This window comes from Myxine glutinosa, chromosome 6 (assembly GCF_964187855.1).
Source record: "Myxine glutinosa chromosome 6, kmMyxGlut1.1, whole genome shotgun sequence".
Classification (NCBI taxonomy): Eukaryota; Metazoa; Chordata; class Myxini; order Myxiniformes; family Myxinidae; genus Myxine; species Myxine glutinosa.
This window is the reverse complement of record NC_136266.1, coordinates 161,198,431-161,218,356: the sequence shown is the minus strand read 5'-3', so window position 1 is coordinate 161,218,356 and position 19,926 is coordinate 161,198,431. Positions and strand designations below refer to the sequence as shown.

Genomic DNA, 19,926 nt, shown 5'->3' with positions numbered 1-19,926 from the left:
TAGCTCGAGTAGTTTGTAAGGTAAGGAAAATAAGCCCTCCAAAGCTTTTGCGTGCACACCGCACGTCTCCATGCCTCCATCGGAATATCGTTTTGTGTTTTCGTTTTGATTGGCCACTAGATGTGCATTGCATACATTCATCTGCATGACATAAATATTGAGCGAGTGTTGCAAGAGGTACCTATATATTCTCCCTTGTGGCTGTAGCACTTTAGCTCGTATTAGAGCTCAGAATATCTCAACCATTCGTTGCGAAAAATACTTCCCCCTCCCCCATAATTTCCAGTTTTTGCTTCCTGAGAGTTTGTTTCTCTATCCATATCATCCACCCCCTGCATCCTCCCCAACCCCTCATCCTTACCCATATCCCTTGTTTGTCCGTCTCCGTCTATTTTGTCCTTCAGCCCTAATGTTGTCGTTCCCCCTTCTATTTCTGCTGTTCCTTTTGTTATGTTCCATCCTGATCCATATTGTCTGTTCTAGATCTTCCAAGAGCCTTGACTCTATACAAAAAAATGGTGTTCAGAAATTCAATTTAACTTCTTCGATGCCATAGCATGTTTGGTACTGAGGAGACTTGAAACGATGCCATAGCAATGAGGAGACTTGAAACGTTCATTAATCAGCACGCCAGTCATTGCAGAGCAGTACCTGGAAAAGGCAGCCAAGTGTAGCGATGACAAATAGACTGTTCACCTCACAGAGGAAGTCTGATTCCAGAGTCACTGTCCTGCAAAGCATAGTGTGTGAAGAGGTGAGATAGTAAAACATACATCATGTGTCAATGTGACACAGAAAAGCAAGGTAAGAATCCACCTGCAGATAAATTATACAGAGGCAGGAATTGTTGGGAAGGTGGATGTGGGATGGAGGGAAGGGGGGGGGGCAGGTGGGGGGGGGGAGGAGAAGACCTGGGGGAGGGGGTGGGGTGGTTAGAGGAGGCAGAAAAAATGAGAAAAATAAATGGAAAAGGAGTGGTTACAGAAGAAAAGGGCTGGAATGAGATCAAGTGATGTGATTGGCAGGACGAAGCAGGTATTGAGCATGTGTGTGGTGGTTGTGCATGTATTATGCAAATGGGGGAATAATTTGTCAGTGCAGCAAGTCTAACCCACCTATAAATGTGCAATAGGCTACATATAGCTGGGTGATAGCAGGGAAGACGATAGGCTGTGGGGTCTGCCATAGCTAAAAACTGGGTGAGCCAGGGCAATGTCAGAACAAGTCGTTGCCGTGCAGCTGCCTTACATATAATGGCATGCACATCCAGCATGGCTGACCGTTCCTGCGTACAACAACCCATGATAAGGTGTATACATTTACACCAATCCAGCAAACAAAGTTATAAGGACAATAACAAGATAAGCGCATTTATGTTCTTCTTAAATGTACAACCAGAAATGTCAGATTCCTCAATGGTCAATTCATGGCATCGTTGATAAACAGGCAAAAAGAGAAACCAGCCAGGGCAATTACACCATTTCTTCCAGGCAGACAAAGGAGGACTTGCCTGATTGGAAACAGGAGATGAAACTTTTTCCCATTCCCCAAATTCATGCTGGAGCTTTAAACGAGGTACAGAGCTGGGGTACGAGAGCTTTGGTTTCTGGTAAGGCAAGAATGTCAGCAGGCCAAGGAATTTTGCAAGCAGTCGAGCAGATAAGAGTACAGCTGCAAACGTCTGCAGAGAGAAGAGAAAGAAACAAAAACAAAACATGCTGAGGGATAGCGAGATCAATACAGTACAATACAGTTGGACCACACTATTCGCAGGGTCGCGGGTGCAAAAAAAAATTTTTTTCCACGAGCCGTGACCATGACCTGCTTCTACATCGTGGCACTGTGCTTTGCGTTTTTCATGGCTTTCGCGGGATAGCCCATCAGTCACACTGTGAACAGGCTTTTTTTTTTTTTTTTTTAACATTTTTTAAATGTATACAGAATCGAGGCTCACGTAAGAGTTAACACATTGAACATGAAAACATGCACAGACACATAAAACATCCAATGAAGGGAGCGGGAGACAAGAGTGGGGAGAGAGAGGGAAGTACACAAGCACAACAACAGTCGAGAACAGGGATGTCGGTAGATCTGTGGAAGGGAGAGGGCTGGGGAGAGGGGAGAGGGGTACACGGTATAAAGCAATCGAACACTACAAGGAATTTCAGGAATGAAGTCAGAGATTGAAAGAGGGGGATTTGGGGTGTTTTAACAGGGGTAGAAAAGATCAAGGTTTGGGATGGGGGAAGATAAGAGATGGTGGTGAACAGCTGTTTTAAAGACCTGGAGGGAGAAGTGACATTGAAGAGTGTGTGGAAGTTTGTTCCAGAGGCGTGAAAAAGGAGGAATGAAAGAGTGAAGGTGAGCAGAGAGTTTTGTTTTGGTAGTTTCACCAGAAGAGGGTTTCTGGCAGATCCCGCCGTTCACAAGCTTCAAGTGATACCCCGCCATTCACACAAAAACATTGTTTCACGGGATGCTACGCGAGATATCCCGTCATTCACACTGTGAACAGCTTCACGTGATATCCTGCTATTCTCACATGGTAAAGATCGTTTCGCGGGTTGCTTCGTGGGATATCCGGTCATTCACACTGTGAACAGCTTCGCCGGATATCCCACCACCACTCACAAGTAAACATTGCTTCACGGGATATCCCACCATTCACACTGCAAATAGCTTCGCAGGATATTCCACCAGCTGCATAACACGTCATCCCCACGAGTTACTGTAAAGAATGAAAACACTCCACAGTATCTATTAGTGCAATCAGCAGTCTCCATTTTCCCCATTGAAACAATGGCACGGCTTGCATTTGCGGATTTTCATCGACATTCACGGATGTTGCATTGACATTTGCGGATTTTGCCTCGACATTTGCAGATTTTGCCTCGACATTCGCAGATTTTGACTCGACATTCGGAGATTTTGCCTCGACATTCACAGATTTTGCCTTGACATTCGCAGATTTTGCCTCGGCATTCGCAGATTTTGCCTCGACATTCGCAGATTTTGCCTCGACATTTGCGGAGTTTGCCTCGACATTCGCGGAGTTTGCCTCGACATTCGCGGAATTTGCCTCGACATTCGCGGAATTTGCCTCGACATTCACGCTTTGTTCCTCAACATTCACGGATTTTCACGATTCAGGAACCAATCCCCCTTTTTCCATTGAAACATTGCCCCGCCGTTCACGGTTTCGCAATTCGCGGCACTTTCCAGGAACATGCCACCCGCAAATAGCAATCACCTGCTGGCTCGCTCGATCACGACCATCATTTTCAACTCCCAGTACATCTTCATCGTGAGAAAAAGACATTCCATCGAGTTTCAAAAGTTGCTCCTTCAGCCCATCACAGAGGTGTTGGCTCAGCTGCCAGCTGAATGCAAACATACAACAAGGAATGCCAGGGAAGTGTTGCACAGAAGTGTGTAACAAACATGACAAAGAATAATATTTAAGACAGAGCACAACACAGAATTCACAGGTTGTCTTTGTGGAGATCTTTACCTACTTGCAGAGACGAGGAAGTCATGGAAAAAGACTTGGTGACCAGAGAATGTTGGTGGTGCATTGGGACCAGGTGGAGAAGGTGCAGTAAGTCTTTTCTGTAGATGCCACAGCTTTCCTGGATTATCCGCTCCCAGGGATGAGAGTGGACAAGCCTGAGAATAGCCTGTACCACCAAGATGCTCACCCTTCACTGCTTTATGACCCCTATCATTGGATACAACATGCTCGCTACTTCGCACCTTATCCACATATCCATGCTTGCACACCTGCAGCCAAAACCACAAACAATTCGCAACAAAACCATTTCTTTAGTGAAGGGCATACATATGTATATGTCTTGCAATGCTTAAGGTGCAAGGTGGGGTAAAATAGCACATTTCACGTGCCATCAATAAATTGAAATTATCAGTCTTTCCAGTGAAGTGAAGCCCCCCACAAACCATATACTGCTCGAACGCTTGGAGTATGAGGAATCCAAAAATACAGACACAAGTGAATTTCGGATACAAATAAACATGTGAGCTTTAATTTTCTAGACACATACAAAAATATGTTTTTTTTTGGTTGACATAATTGAAACTGGAACTACTGCTAACTGCCTCAGTCAATCTGTTATTTACCCCTTTGGGTAGTTAGTATGGGTATATCCAAAGAGACCAGTGATGGCTTTTCAGTAAATTGTAATGATAATTACACAAAATATTTTTTCTTTGTTTTTAAAGAAAAATACAAGGATTTTTTTCATAACTCAATTTGTAGTAGGGGTATCTTAAAAAGCCATCATTAATTCATCCAACATGTTAAGATGATTATTAATGCCAAATTTCATTCAATTTGGATGATTAGTTTTCAAGTTATTTCAACTTATTTCTTTGGAAATAAGTACCAATCAAAACAGTTTGATTCTGAAAATATATACTTCAAAGAACACTTTGACATGAAAAACAACAATGTTTTTATTTTTTTATTTTTTACCCCACTGTGCACCTTAATCAAATTCCTACAAATCCTTTCTTCACCCACATTCAATGGCTGTCAAGATAGTTGATAGGTAATGTGGTCGAGTCTGGGTCCAATGCTGAGGGTGATGATAAAACTGTCATCGTAGTCAGGGCATTGCATTACTGGGTGGTGCCATCTTTTGGAGGGACATTCAGTAGAGTTGTCCCATTTACTAGCATTTTCCCGTGGATGGTATAAGCTCACATGATACATTTTGAAAAGAGTAGGCCATTGTGTGTTGATGAACTGGCCAAATTCTATATTTTTTGTTCTAATATACAGGGTTATGATTGTCTGGCCAGGGAGGCATTGTAACAACATTTAAAATGTTTCTACTAACATCCATCACTACCCATTTCACTGCTCCAGGGTCATGTCAGCCCTTTTTCCACCACCTGTCGACCCATTAAGCATCGAAATAAGGTTTTAAACGTAAATGTTATTGGCACATGCAATATAAGGATATTCATACCCGCAAAAGTTGTGAGAGGAAAAACCATGAGAAATGGTTATGAGCATCGACGTGGGTGAGCTGCAGCATCATTGCCCTGAAGACCAGGAATGGAAAAATTGTGAAACAGTAATAATTCATGAAGGGGATTTTTTATAACAAGGACAGGTAAAAAAGGGCAAAATGTGAGTGTAAACCTGATTAATGGAAATGGCTAGATAATAGTCTCCCTCGGATGTTTCATAAATTAAACTTGGTTTTACAGTGAAAGCATTGGCAGCATCACCCTTGCCATATATACAGCAAAATATCTTGAAATATCGTTTATTTATCTCATCGGGTCAAAAATTTTGGCATTGTTGTGTACAGTACGTGCAGATAGCCACTTAAAGTGTGTGTGTGTGTGTGTGTGTGTGTGTGTGTGTGTGTGTGTGTGTGTGTGTGTGTGTGTGTGTGTGTGTCTCACCTGACTCGGAGTCCCATGTTTTGTTCAAAATCCCAACGAGGCTTGGAGTGATTGTCTTCCCACTCACGAATTAGGATAAATAATTGATCCCTGCAAATAATCCATAAGTCACAACTTCGTACACTGTGGTTCAAAAATATTACACATAACAAACCAAGACATCTCAAGCAAGAGATATCTGCAATCATAAAGTGATCAGCAAGGGTAAGCCTCCCCCGGCCTACCCTTGGTGATCACTCATTACTTACCCTTGGCCCGTGATCCAATGATGGCCATATTGTTTTCGGACCGCCATATGACCTTGACCTTCAACATTTATGGATAGAGTGGAAATTAAGAAAATGCATCCTCATCTACAATCTATCCATAGAACACAACATGAAGAAATCTGAGGCAAATATATTTAAATTATGATCAAAAAAGTGTTTTTTGTTAACTCGATAACAATCCGAAAAAAGTATGTCAAGGACATCAATCAAATATCAGAAGCACAACTTCAGTGCTGATCCACTTTGATGAAGCAGGAACATCGTGGAATTATAGACATTTCGATGACTTCGTCATCTCTGCTATGCATGTCAACCCCACATACTTTGTATCCCCATTAATGAGGCAAAATTTCATTCTGAAAGTCCTCGGACATTGGCAGGAAAAACGGAGCAAAATCTAAATGGTGGTTTAGTACTCCTATGCGTCGAAGACTTTGATCTCTAACTCAAAGGCATAGGATTGAAACTCGGCATAAATGTGCCTTGCTATATATAGGCTATCTAGGGAGGGGAATTTCATTCCGATCGGATAAACCTTCGTCGAGTTATGGTGAGAAATGTTAAAATGTCTACAATTAGGGCATGACCTTAAAATTAGGTCAAGGTCAAAAAATTTGTGTCAACCCTGGCATACTTTCTATTCACGTTTTTGATGCCAAATTTCATTCTGAAAGTCCCCGCCAGCTCGGAAATACAATTCTGAAACAAGGAGTGTAGGAAGAATTTTTTTTAACCCAAAATGGTGGTTCAGCACTTCTCGGGGTTGATGAAACTCGAGGTACAATTAAAAATTGGGGGTGCTAATTGTAGACATAAACCCTACAACAGCAATAAGCCTTCCCCTATCCTATCCTATCCTATCCTATAGGGGGAAGCTTAACAATCAAGGTGTGATTGCTTGGAAAGAATTTTCAAAAATAAATAAATATATACAACATAAGTGCCACATATTTAGAGAAAATTGAGGGACTCCTCACCACCTCCTCCACTCCCCCCCCCCCCCCCTCCACACCACCAGAACACCTGGATTTTTTAAACATCAAAAACTAGAAAACCTTACAGGATTACAGGATTGCCATTATGCTGGAGGTATGCACACTCACCCCTGAGCACTCCAACCTGAGTTTGAATCGCGGCCCAGCCATTAACTGACATCCTGGTGTCTCGCTGGCAAGGCGGGGCATTGATGTGTATGCCACCCATCGGATGGGCATTAAATTGGACGTCCCATCTACTGGCATTAGTTGGTGGACGTTAAAGATCCCATGTTGCCCTTCGCAGAGTAGGAGAGCTTTCGCCGGCACCCTGACAAAATTCCAAATTCCTGTCCTCACCTACATGGGGGTGGGGGAGGGGTGTTGCTTCAGCGGCTCAGCCACACACTAAACCAATTATGCTACCCCACAGCCTTGTGTTGCATATGAACGAAGAAGATTATGGGAACCCAGACCAAATATTGCTTGTCTGGTTAATACAATAACATGTGGTGGATAAAAAAAAATTGAAGGTTCTCGTTCATTTTGAAAAGCTGCAGCAGAAAAATATGAAATTTTGTAGTGACGACTTGGGAAAGGGTCTCTACCTCTGTTTCTTGAAGGTCTGAAAAGTGCGGTTGGTTGAAAAAGTAGCATGATTCTCCGTTTCAAGTTGGAAGGGCAGTGAGGAATGAGCCGTGCGAGGACAGCAAGGAGTCTATCAAAAACACGAGCAGCACTTGCGTCAATCACAAGGTGCATGGAGGAACAGAATAAAACGTACAAATTTAACCTGAACAACAAAAAAAAAAACAATCAAAATGAACAGGCGTGCCTCTTCCTAAGCAACAGCTTTATTATAAAGGAAACAAGCGTTACGCCTAGGTCCCCCGTCGGGGAAGTGATGTGAGTTGACAAAGTGGAAGACAGAAAACATGCTATGATATGATATTTCGCTCACAAGGTTCAGACATACATGGAGGCGGCCATCTTGGATTTTGACGTGGCGACCCAATTTTCAATAGCGTTCTTCCTTATGTGTAGATACACCCACACACCAGATTAGAAGTTAGTAATTTCTTTATTTTTCAAGATATTCCGCTCACAAGGTTCAGACATACATGGCATCAGACATACATGGTGGTGGCCATCTTGGATTTTGACGTGGGTTGCACCCACACACCAAATTTGAATGCGGTCCTTCCCTTATGCACACACGCATGCACGGACGCACGCATGCACGCCCGCACGGGCACACGGATGGAGGGGAAACCCATAGTCCCCCTTTCGCTCCGCGGTGCGACGGGGGACAAAAAGAATTCTAGGACGGGGTGATCCTGATGGCCAATTTTACAAGTTAATCTCTTCGAGAATTGAGATGAGATTACCTAATAAATCTATACTCTAAGAGAGCCGTGTGTGTGTGTGCATGTGTGTGTATGTATGTGTGCGCCACCATTTTTCTCAGATATGGCCCAACGGATTTTCGTCTGAAAACATTGAAAGGTTCATCCCAAAAAAAAAATTCAATACACATTTTTTTTTTTTAATCGCTCTATATTGCCTGCTAAGCCTTTGTTGCTATGTGTATGGTAATACTAAATGATATGTGTGGATATTTATATATATATATATATATATATATATATATATATATATATATATATATATATATACGTATATATACATATACATATACATATATCTGTCTGTCTGTCCGGGGGTGTGGCTTACTCCGTTTACAGAGTAGCTCCACCCATTCTTGGAGAGGCTTCATGAAAACAAATATCCACCATTTTATTAACTCGAATAGCTTTGAGGCCTGTTTAGTTAGGCCTGTGCTGTCTCTCTCTCACACAGGTTTATTTAAACTCTAATTCGATATATCATTTCATTTTTAACAGTCGCTAGCATAGTTTTAGACTCGGCTGAAAAAAACCAGGAAGAGAATCCCATGAAAGTTTCCGTTTATAGAACGAAATGATTTCCCAAAGGCCTGTAAAATAAAGCCCATTCATTGAGTCACCCTCACGTTTTTATCTCAAATTCACCATCTGATTTAATTTTTATCGATGCTTTTAGACTCAGTGTCAGAAATAATTGAGAACATACACGCACACACGGGAAAATGCAGAGATATATTTATAAAAATGACGCCACGATGATACACGAAAATACACCGCCTAAAATAACAGACGGGGAAAATGTCGACATATATTAAAAATTCGCTTTTTCTTTTCCGTTAAGATATATTACTTTTACTTTTGATGACAGTCGTCACAAAAACGACATATATTTCTTCGTTCTTGTTTCATTCAACATTATTATCCGGAAGTAAAAACTAAAATATGTTTCAGGAAATTACTGAGATATTTCTTCGTTTTTTTTTATTAGTTATGTGAGCATACGCTTTAAATAGTTTTATTTGAAATCTTTAATTTTCACAATGTAATTTACTTGCCATTTGATGATTACGAGACACTTCCTCTTGAGGATCATGACAATTCATGCGTTGCGTGGAAACTTCCATTTCCAAAATGAAAGACAGGAGAGGAGCGAGGAGCGAGGAGTTGGAGAGTGAGGAGCGAGGGGTTGGAGAGTGAGGGGCGAGGGGTTGGAGATGAATTCTGATGAATTGCAAGTAACCATTTTGTAAAATTTAATGTGCAACATCTAAATCAAGATGTCCAAATGTCACGCACGTCCATGCCCGTGGGATTTCCACGGGTGAATGAATGAATGAATGAATTGACCACGGGTGACCCCACTAGTATATACATTATATACAGACTGGGCATTTAATATGGAATATTTTTTTGTGGGGGTGAACTTACTTTTCAAGATGTCTTAGAACCAAAAGTTAATTGGAATTATGTTGACATTATTCTAGATTTTGTTAATGTGACCTTCAGAAGAAACAAAAACCACATTTGACATTTCGAAACAAATAAATTGATCCTTGAAAGTGATGTAAACTGATATCGAACTCAATTCATGGACAGTACTGTGTTAAACTTCTGTACGTTTTCCAGAAGTATCTCTTCATTTTGCACATGTCAAATTTTTTTTTAACAAAAACAAAAGTTAAACAAGCGTTACGCCTAGGTCCCCCGTCGGGGAAGTGATGTGAGTTGACAAAGTGGCACACGCAGAAAACATGCTATGATATGATATTTCGCTCACAAGGGTCAGACAAACATGGAGGCGGCCATCTTGGATTTTGACGTGGCGACCCAATTTTCAATAGCGTTCTTCCTTATGCCTAGATACACCCACACACCAGAAGGTACTTCGCTTATTTTTCAAGATATTTCGCTCACAAGGTTCAGACATATATATATATATATATATATATATATATATATATATATATATATATATATATATATATATATATATATATATATATATATATATATATATATATATATATATAGTGGCGGCCGTCCTGGATTTTGACGTGGCGACCCACTTTACAATAGCGGTCTTCCTTATGCCAAGATACACCCATACACCAGATTAGACGTTGGTACTTCGCTTATTGTTCGAGATATTTCGCTCACAAGTTTCAGACATATATATGGTGGTGGCCATCTTGGATTTTGACGTGGCGACCCAATTTTCAATAGCGTTCGTCCTTATGCCGAGATACACCCACACACCAGATTAGAAGTTGGTACTTCGCTTATTTTTCAAGATATTCATCTCACAAGGTTCAGACATACATGGCGGCGGCCATCTTGGATTTTGACGTGGCGACCCAATTTTCAATATCGTTCTTCCTTATGCCTAGATACACCCACACACCAGATTAGAAGTTGGTACTTCGCTTATTTTTCAAGATATGCAGGTTACAAGGTTCAGACATACATGGCATTAGACATACATGGCGGCGGCCATCTTGGATTTTGACGTGGTGACCCAATTTTAAACAGCGTTCTTGCTTGTACCTAGATACACCCACACACCAAATTAGAAGTTGGTACTTTGCTTATTTTTCAAGATATTCATCTCAAGTTTCAGACATACATGGCGGCGGCCATCTTGGCTTTTGACGTGCCGACCTGATTTTAAACCGCGTTCTTCCTTGTGCCTAGATACACCCACACACCAGATTAGACGTCGGTACTTCGCTTATTTTTCGAGATATTTCGCTCACAAGGTTCAGACATACATGGCGGCGGCCATCTTGGATTTTAACTTGGCGACCCAATTTTCAATAGCGTTCTTCCTTATACCGAGATACACCCACACACCAGATTAGAAGTTGGTACTTCGCTTATTTTTCAAGATATGCAGGTTACAAGGTTCAGACATACATGGCATCAGACATACATGGCGGCGGCCATGTTGGATTTTGACGTGGGTTGCACCCACACACCAAATTCGAATGCGGTCCTTCGCTTACGCACGCACGCCTGCAGGCACGGACGGACGGACACACGGACGGAGGGGAAAGCCATAGTCCCCCTTTCGCTCCGCTGAGCGACGGGGGACAATTCCAACTGGGATTACGGACAGTAAAATTACAGTTCAGTACTTCGTGTAACCCCCACGAGCATTCAGGAGAGCACGTACACGTCGAGGCATGCTGCTCACGAGATTTGCCAAGGATTGGACAGGAATGGCTTGCCATGCAGTGACAATAGTCTGCTGCAATTCACGCACAGAGGTCGGCTGCTGGTCCAAGTTGTCGATTTGACGCGTTAATTCTGCCCACAAGTTCTCTCTCGGATTCATATCTGGGGACATGGCAGGCCACTCTATATGCTCTACACCACGGTCAGCAAGAAAGTGTTGGATCATGCGAGCATGATGAGGCCGTGAATTGTCAACTCATCCTGGGAATTCTTTCAAAGTAAATTGCTCTCTCTCATGCACAGATTTATCCCATCTCATCTTCAGTTGTCATACCCTTCCTCCCGTCCATGGTACACGGATTCTTGTGGTGAGGCTGTTGCCCTGAAACAACTCGCTTTCGTCTCCTGGAAAGCAAATCCAACGGAAGGAAATCTCATTTCCTTTCACAAAGCCAGAAACAAGTGTGTGTCCTCCCTCAGGAGAGCCAGGAAACAATATCTCACCGTTCTCAAGACCGAACTCTCTTATCTGTTTCCCTCTTCCAAATCCTGGTGGCGTCTGGTCAAATCTGTTTCTGGTGTTTGTTCCCCCTCCATCCCCTCCCTCACCTCAAACGGCTTAACGGCTGACTCCGCACGTGAAAAAGCTGAATGCCTCAACTCTGTGTTTGCCTCTAAATCTTGTGTCCCAAACCCATCCCTCTCTGTACCCACCGTACCCAGTCGTACCCAGCTGCTCCTGGACTCTGTGTCCTTTCCTCCTGACAAGGTGGAAAAGTTTCTGTCAACCCTCAACTCTGATTCTGCAACTGGTCCTGACGGCATCAGCCCACGGGTCCTAAAATCATGTTCTTCTGCTCTTTCACTCCCTCTTTCTGTTCTCTTCACCCTCTCTTTTGCTCAAGGTCATCTGCCATCTGCTTGGAAATCAGCCAACATCACCGCTTTGCACAAAAAAGGTGCAAAAACAGATCCTAGCAACTACAGTCCAATCAGCCTTCTCCCAATTATCAGCAAAGTCATGGAATCCATCATTGCTTCAGAGATGAAATCTTTCCTCTTCTCCAATGGCTTGATCTCTGATCATCAATTTGGTTTCAGACCTGGTCACTCTACTCTGGACATGCTGCTTCTGTTTTCTCAACAATGGATGGAGGTCCTCAACGCCAAACAGGAAATTAGAGCTGTCTCCCTTGACATTTCACGTGCCTTCGATACGGTCTGGCACCCTGCTCTGCTCACCAAACTCTCCTCCTTTGGTATCCATGGAAATCTCCACGCATGGCTGGCGGACTTCCTCTCTGGTCGTAGTCAACGTGTGGCCCTGAATGGGTTTCTCTCATCTCCTCTTCCTGTTCAGGCTGGAGTTCCCCAAGGTAGTGTTCTGGGCCCTGTGCTTTTTCTGGTCTTCATCAATGATCTCTCTGACTCTCTTGAAAATCCTCTCTGTCTCTTTGCTGACGACTCTACTCTCTGTCGCTCCATTCCTCATCCCTCAGATCGGCAGTCTGCAGCCTCCTCACTCTCTGCAGACCTGGACAAAATCACAGACTGGGCAAACAAATGGAACATGTCTTTCAATCCTGATAAATCTCACACTCTTACGATGTCTCTCCGAAAAGACCTGACTGGAAAAACCTCCCATCCACTTTCTGAATAATCCTCTCCAAGAAGTTCTGTCACTCAAGCTTTTGGGTCTCACTATTTGCCATGATCTTTCCTGGGAAAACCACATTTCAAATTCTGGCCTCCAAAGCCAGTCGCCGACTGGGCATCCTCCGTTCGTGCGAAGTCCCTTCCTTGGCACACCTGAGCCTCCTCACCACATACAAGGCTTTTCATCCGCAGCTCTATGGAATACTGCTCTTCCCCTCTGGTCTGGTGCTCCTGCCTCACACCTAGCTCATCTTCACGCTCTGTTGAAACCAAAGCGTTCTCAGAATCATTGGAATCTCCCGCGATGAAGCTAACTCCAAGGGCCTTTCACTCACTCACCGGCAGGCAGGTTGGTGGTCTTTCCCGTCTTCTACCGAACTCCTCTCTGGCCTTGCCCCCCCCCAGCTCTCTCTGGGTCTGTCCCCCCCAAATATTCCTACAGGTCGCACAAGATCTGCCTGCAACCCTCTTATGGTTAAACTGCCAAAATCAAGACTTTCTGTTCACCTTCACTCCTTCATTCCTCTTTTCTCCCACCTCTGGAACAAACTCCCTCACTCTCTTCAATCCCACTCCACCCTCCAGGTCTTTAAAACAGCTGTTCACCACCATCTCTTATCCTCCCCCATCCAAAACCTTGATCTTTCTACCCCCGCTAATTTCGGTCCTTTGTGTTTTATACCTCTCCCCCCCCCCCCCCCCCCTTCCCACGCCTCCTGCCCCCAAGCCCTCTCCCTCCCACACTTCTCCCTGCTCTCAAATGTTGTGGTTGTGTGCTTCCCCTTCTCTCCCCATCTTGTCTTCCGCTCCCTCTTTTTGTATATTTTGTTTGTCTGGTTGATTTGTTTGTGAAATAAATGTTAGCTCTTTCACGAGCCTCAATTCAGTATACAAAAAAAAAAAGAAAAAAAAAGTTTCCTCGAAAAACTGCACGAGCAAATGGAAGCAATGTTTCTTCCAGAATGACCCTGTACTTGAACTGGTTCAGGTTTCCATTCAGAACAACCAAATCAGTTTTGCCCCCTGCATGAAAAGCAGCCCAAACGGTCACCCCACCACCTCCAGCTTGGACTCTTGGCACTATACAATCTTCGTTGTGGGCTTCATGCACTTGTCTGTGCACTCGGACGCGGCCATCTTGACGATAGACCAGAAATCTAGACTCATCACTGAAGGTCACGTGATTCCAGTGTCCTGGCTGCCATTGACGGTGCTCTCTGGCCCACTGCAATCGGCGCTGGCTGTGTTGTCTGGTCAGGCGTGGCTTTCTCAGGGGACGCCTGGCACAATAGCCTGCTTGAACCAGTCGTTGGTTGACTAGCCTTCTGGATACAGGCACATTTGTCAGTTGCTGCCACTCAGCCCTAAGCCGATTAGCTGACTTGGTACGGCCATTGCAGACTAACCGGTGCAGCTGGCGATCATCTCTCCTTGTGGTTCTGCGTGGACGTCCTGGCCTCGGTATTGGAGTAGGGACACCCCTCTGAGAATTTCGTTTCAGGATCTTTGACACCTGACCTTGAGTGATGCCATACTGCCGAGCAATAGCACGCTGTTTCATGCCAGAATTTCATAAAGCCACCACTCCATGACAAACAGCATTGTCAAGTTGACGGACCATCTCCAGAGGAAGCGGCAATAACTTTTGTAGACATGCAGCAGTTGTTTTCCACCAATACCGAACACAACAACCCTTATATACCTGATTGTGAAGCCAATCGTCAAATGTACCTGTCCTTACATTTTGTCATGCCACCTGTGATATAATCCTGTTATTGACCTCTTGCTGCGAAAGACCATCAGTGACATGGTTCTTTCAACAAAGACATCACTGAAGGGTAAAAGAAACTCACCAGATTGATATACTGAGTTCAGAAAGTAAACCCAAGTCAAGAAAAAAAAAAATTCCATATTAAATGCCAAGTCTGTATTAATTACGTATTGTTGGAATTTCGCTTTCGACCCTTTAAACAACAACCCTTAAAGACCCCAAAGACCCAACATACACTGAAGACCCTTCGAGACCCAGAAGACCGAAAAGACCCTGAAGACCCAAAAGACCATGAAGACCCAAAAGTCCCTAAAGATCCATAAGACCCTTTTAACCCATTAGAGCTCAATATCCCGAAGCCTCCCCCCCCCCCCCTCCAACTCCCCCCACCCCATCCCAAGACCACTTTTACCTTTAAGACTTTTCAATACTTTGAACAACTTTCGATCCCTTCACCATTCCAATCTTTTATACCCTTTAAACAATTACACCCCTTAAGTACCTTTCATTCCCTTAGACCTTGAGACCATTTAGACCCATTACACTCTTCAGACCGATTATACAGCTTAGACCCTTGACCATTTCGAGCTTTACACCACTTGTACCTTTTTAGATTACAAATAAATTACAAATAAATAATATCACCAATATTACAAATAACTTTGTTCAAAAGAAATGTTTATATTATGATTGGTGGAAATCATAACAACACAGCAACTCAAATTCAGTCAGGTCATTATCCTGTTTAAACAAGCCTGTGCCTCTGTGGCAACGTGTGGTGAGGCAAGTTCAGCGAGGCAATCTACGCTAGCATTTCCATACATATTATGCATGTATTCACTCGTGAAATGTATCGCAATGTGTACATTCAAAAATCAATTTTGATTGATATGGGCCCCTAATGAATGCGGGCCTCACGCCAAGGTGCCATTGTGAACCCAGTTTTGCTCCCTCCGGTTCTGATGTGCCATACTATGTTATAGACAGAGCATTGGTGCTGCCGAAGCAGTTTCTTGGCAAGGGTTATACTTGTGGTTTTCAATTGCCTTCCCAGCAGTAGTTAGAGCAGAAATTTATAATTTACTCAGGGTGCTGGAGATAGCTTGCCTCCTCTTCGCGAAGGACACTGTGGGTGGGATATTTAACATTCACCAACTAATGCCAGCAGACGGCACACCAGTTTAACGTCCATCCGAGGGACGGTGCACAAATTGGTGAATCACCCTGCCTGTGAAACACCAGGATGACAGTTTATAGCCGGGTCGGCATTCAAATTCATGCTAGATAGCTTAGAGGGGAGCACGAGTGTTGCTCTGGGCCTAGGAGATCCCAATTAAAAGCACATGAAAACTTTGACTGATGGAAAGAGTTTGTGTCCAAAGCTGGAGAATACCTTTAAAAAAGAAAAAGTATTGTTTTATAGGAGAGATGCAAACTTCCTTTCAAGTTTGAACAAAAGTCCAGGTCAAATTTTAAGCATATTCATAATTGGCCTTTGAAATCAAACAGTTCTCAATAGGGCAAGCGGGTATCAACCTATTCATATGTGAGTGCGAATGAGATGCAGTTGCTTTATAATGAATCAACGTACCTGTTTTAAGGCCTGCGGCAAGGCTGCTGCAAGCTTCCTATGCAGGTGTGGTGAAAACGACTCGATAAGTTTGCTCTCGGAAAGTAAACGGAGAGTTCCATGGTCCAAAAGAGTCAAAAACCTACACATGTTCATCGTTCAGGAATTTTAAATTTCAAAATTTTGTGCAGCAAAGCATAAGTCACAGAACAAGGCCATTTGGCCTATAATGTCCATCATACTGCATATTGTACTCCATAAAAACAAATAGGTCAAACTGAACAGTTGTGAATGTAAACGATGATAGACACGCATTTATTTCAGTGAAAGAATGAATTAATGAATGAATGATCGTTTTAAGGCCATTTTCCCCGCTAGAGCGGGGGTTAGCCTTGCGGGCCCCATAACAATCATGGTTCCCTGTTTGAAGCAATGTTTTATGGCCGGATGCCCTTCCTGACGCCAAACTTTGGTCACGCTCTTACGATGCGCAGGGATACGGTGTACCTATTCTGAATCGGGGTACACACCGTGATCATTCCGTGATCCGTGGTCACATCATTCCGTGGCACCGTGATCACACTGCCATGAAAGAGCATGAATATATTTATCAGAAAAGATAGAATGGAACAAGTTTTCAATTGGAGGAGAAAAATTAAGCTCGTGATCCTGTCTGCAATTGAGAGTGCTCAACTCATTGCAGTAAATGGGATGGACAAGCAGCTTCTGGAAACGCGTTAATGCACCGGGTGGAGTTCCACAATCTATAAGAATAAAAGGGCCCGTGTATCAGTGTTTCCTCCATAACTCCAAAACCATAAAACCTAACGATCCGAAACGTTGCATGTATACGAAGGGAACACCAAGGGGGTGCATGCATGAAAACTGGGAATTTAGGTAAATTTAAACACCCCTTTTGAAGGTGATTAAAGAGGTGCTCATCGTTAAAATCCAAAAAAAGCCTTACCAAGATGGTGGCACGCCATCTTTGTCAGCCCACTGTCACCTCGCAAGGATCAAAACTGCCATTTTGTTTCAGCCTGCTCAAAAATGCCTCGACTTGGAACAGGTCACAACAGTTTCTGTACGATAAAGTGCTCAAATTTTTTTTCACTTTCTTCACATATCATTGAATGCCTGATCATACCTACGATTCGCTGCATACATCACTTTTGTAGGTGCTATAGTTTTCAAATGAGAATAATTCTATTGGAGTGATTTTAAGAATTATATGATGTGATATTCCATGATGGACTCTCACGGACCAATTAAAGTATATAATCGAAATCTGTCTTCGGATTTGAGAGCTCGTGGACAAAAAATGTCGAAATCTGTAGTGAAATCTGAAAAATTAGCAATTGTAATATTGTGTGTGTGTGTGTGTGTGTGTGTGTGTGTGTGTGTGTGTGTGTGTGTGTGTGTGTGTGTGTGTGTGTGTGTGTGTGCCCATGGACATAGAGCATAACAATAACATTCTCTTTGCTAACTCCCCCTCCCCCCTCACCTCTCTCTTTTTATCCCTGTCTCTACCTGTCTGCCTCTGCCTGCCTCTACCTGTCTGCCTCTGCCTGCCTCTACCTGTCTGCCTCTGCCTGCCTGCCTCTGCCTGCCTCTACCTGTCTCCCTCTACCTGTCTCCCTCTACCTGTCTCCCTCTACCTGTCTCCCTCTACCTGTCTCCCTCTACCTGTGCCCTCCTCTCTTCCCCTCCTCTCTTCCCCTCCTAATAAAGTGCAGCACGCTACTCCCACAACTCTCTCTTGCTCCCACCCCCCACCTCATACACTCTTCACCTCGGAGCTTATAATGACATATGGTGAGGCTTCACTTACCACCCACTTCACCCCCACCCCCCACTTCCTCACTCTCCCCCCTCCCCCCTTTCCTCCTCCTCCTCACTCTCCTCTCCCACTGTTCACTCCCCCCCCACCCCCAACCACCACTTCCTAACTCCTTAACCCCCACCATTCAATCATTTATTTTGCAGGAAGATGACTCCTACCAAAGGAAGGAAATGTACAAGAAGCGAATTTGACCAAAGTCATCTTGTAGAAGTTGCATTCAGAGCAACCTTAACTCCACAACAGCAAGAAGCAAGACGAGAAGCAAACGCAGCAGGAATGGCTGCATCCAGAGCAGCTGAAACTCCTCAGGAGCAAGAAACCAGAAGCAAGCACAGCAGCAATCACTGCATTCTGCCATTCCGTAACTGCGATCTCCCAGTCATTGTGTTGGACTTCAATCTCTCTCCCTCCTCCTCAGTCTCTCCCTCCTCCTCCTCCGTCTCTCCCTCCTCCTCCTCCTCCGTCTCTCCCTCCTCCTCCTCCTCCGTCTCTCCCTCCTCCTCCGTCTCTCCCTCCTCCTCCGTCTCTCCCTCCTCCTCCGTCTCTCCCTCCTCCTCCTCCCCCTCCTCCTCCTCCGTCTCTCCCTCCTCCATCTCTCCCTCCTCCTCCTCCATCTCTCCCTCCTCCTCCTCCATCTCTCCCTCCTCCTCCTCCATCTCTCCCTCCTCCTCCGTCTCTCCCTCCTCCGTCTCTCCCTCCTCCTCTCCCTCCTCCTCCTCCTCCGTATCTCCCTCCTCCTCCGTCTCTCCTTCTGTCTCTGTGTCTGTGTATTTGTCTGTCTCTCTCTCTCTCACCCCCCCCCCCCCTCCCCAACCCCCCCATTGGTATTCCAGTCAGCAAAGCGGCAGGTGGTATTTGCTCTTCACAAATAAAAGAGCGAACAACAAGTGATTTCTAAGTTATTTTCTCTATCACACATGTTAAACCAAAGAACATACCTGGTGAGCTCTGCCAGTACGCACACGGCGAAGAACACACAGTTGTGCACCGAAATCAAGTATGACCGCAAGAGTTCATCAGGTCTTCCTGTAACTGGAAATTGGGCGGTAATGTAGGAAAGCATTCCATTAATAACTAGAATTCATAGAACACCTTACCCCACACAGTGTTCAAGTACTGTATATATAATTCCACTGAAATAAAATAATGATTTTAAAGGTCGTATAAAAACAATTCCAGAAGTCAACCGCTGTTATGGAGTCTCATGCACCACCTTATATAACATGTCCAGGGGCAGTACTGCAAAACTGGAGGTTTTTGGATGCAAGAAGGTGGCGATTTGTTTTCTACATTGTTGAAGTATGTAATTAATTTGAAATAAAGTAATGTTTGTAAAAGTAGTATCAAAAATTAATTCCGGAAGTTTAACACCATTGACGCAGTGGCTATTACACCACCTCCTCCAACACATTACATTAATCCTCTTTGGATTGATTTTCAATTTTGTTCGACTGCCACATAGGCAGAGTTAAAAAAAATAAATTATTGCACCCATGGCCAAAGGAAGCAGTGCAATTTGACAGTGTGCGCAATCCATGCAAGTTACAGGACTTCCAGATGGTGACAAGTTTAGAACCCTTTAGAATTAAACACGGTGGGTTAGAAAGGTTCTTCTTAATTTTTGACAGATAGATGGTCGAATGGAAGGAAGAAAAAATAATGAAGCCAAATAATGAAGCAGCCTTCACCGCTTAAAAATTATCTCACTCCTCTCTGCGCATGTGCAATCGGAAATAATTCAGAGCCAATGTACGGTAAACAACTGGTTCGTTTTCTGATTAATGTTCCACTTTGTGTTCAAAATATAATATTCAAATAAATCAAGTTGTT

General features: G+C 43.7%; 1 protein-coding gene across 5 annotated transcripts in view; it reads right to left on the bottom strand.

The window, feature by feature from the left end:
- CDAN1 (codanin 1) overlaps positions 1-19,926 on the bottom strand; it is a 101,792-nt gene that overhangs the window by 56,550 nt on the left and 25,316 nt on the right. For 4 of the 5 annotated variants that reach the window (XM_078780841.1, XM_078780844.1, XM_078780843.1 and 1 more), the window contains 10 exons: positions 19,035-19,128; positions 16,275-16,395; positions 7,285-7,394; positions 5,434-5,523; positions 4,989-5,064; positions 3,512-3,780; positions 3,251-3,380; positions 1,511-1,681; positions 1,116-1,285; positions 652-730 (listed from right to left, as the gene is read on the bottom strand). In XM_078780841.1, the coding sequence (XP_078636967.1) occupies positions 652-730; positions 1,116-1,285; positions 1,511-1,681; positions 3,251-3,380; positions 3,512-3,780; positions 4,989-5,064; positions 5,434-5,523; positions 7,285-7,394; positions 16,275-16,395; positions 19,035-19,128 (1,310 nt within the window). The remainder of the gene's footprint in view (positions 1-651; positions 731-1,115; positions 1,286-1,510; positions 1,682-3,250; positions 3,381-3,511; positions 3,781-4,988; positions 5,065-5,433; positions 5,524-7,284; positions 7,395-16,274; positions 16,396-19,034; positions 19,129-19,926) is intronic. The other variant, XM_078780842.1, reaches the window with a different exon arrangement.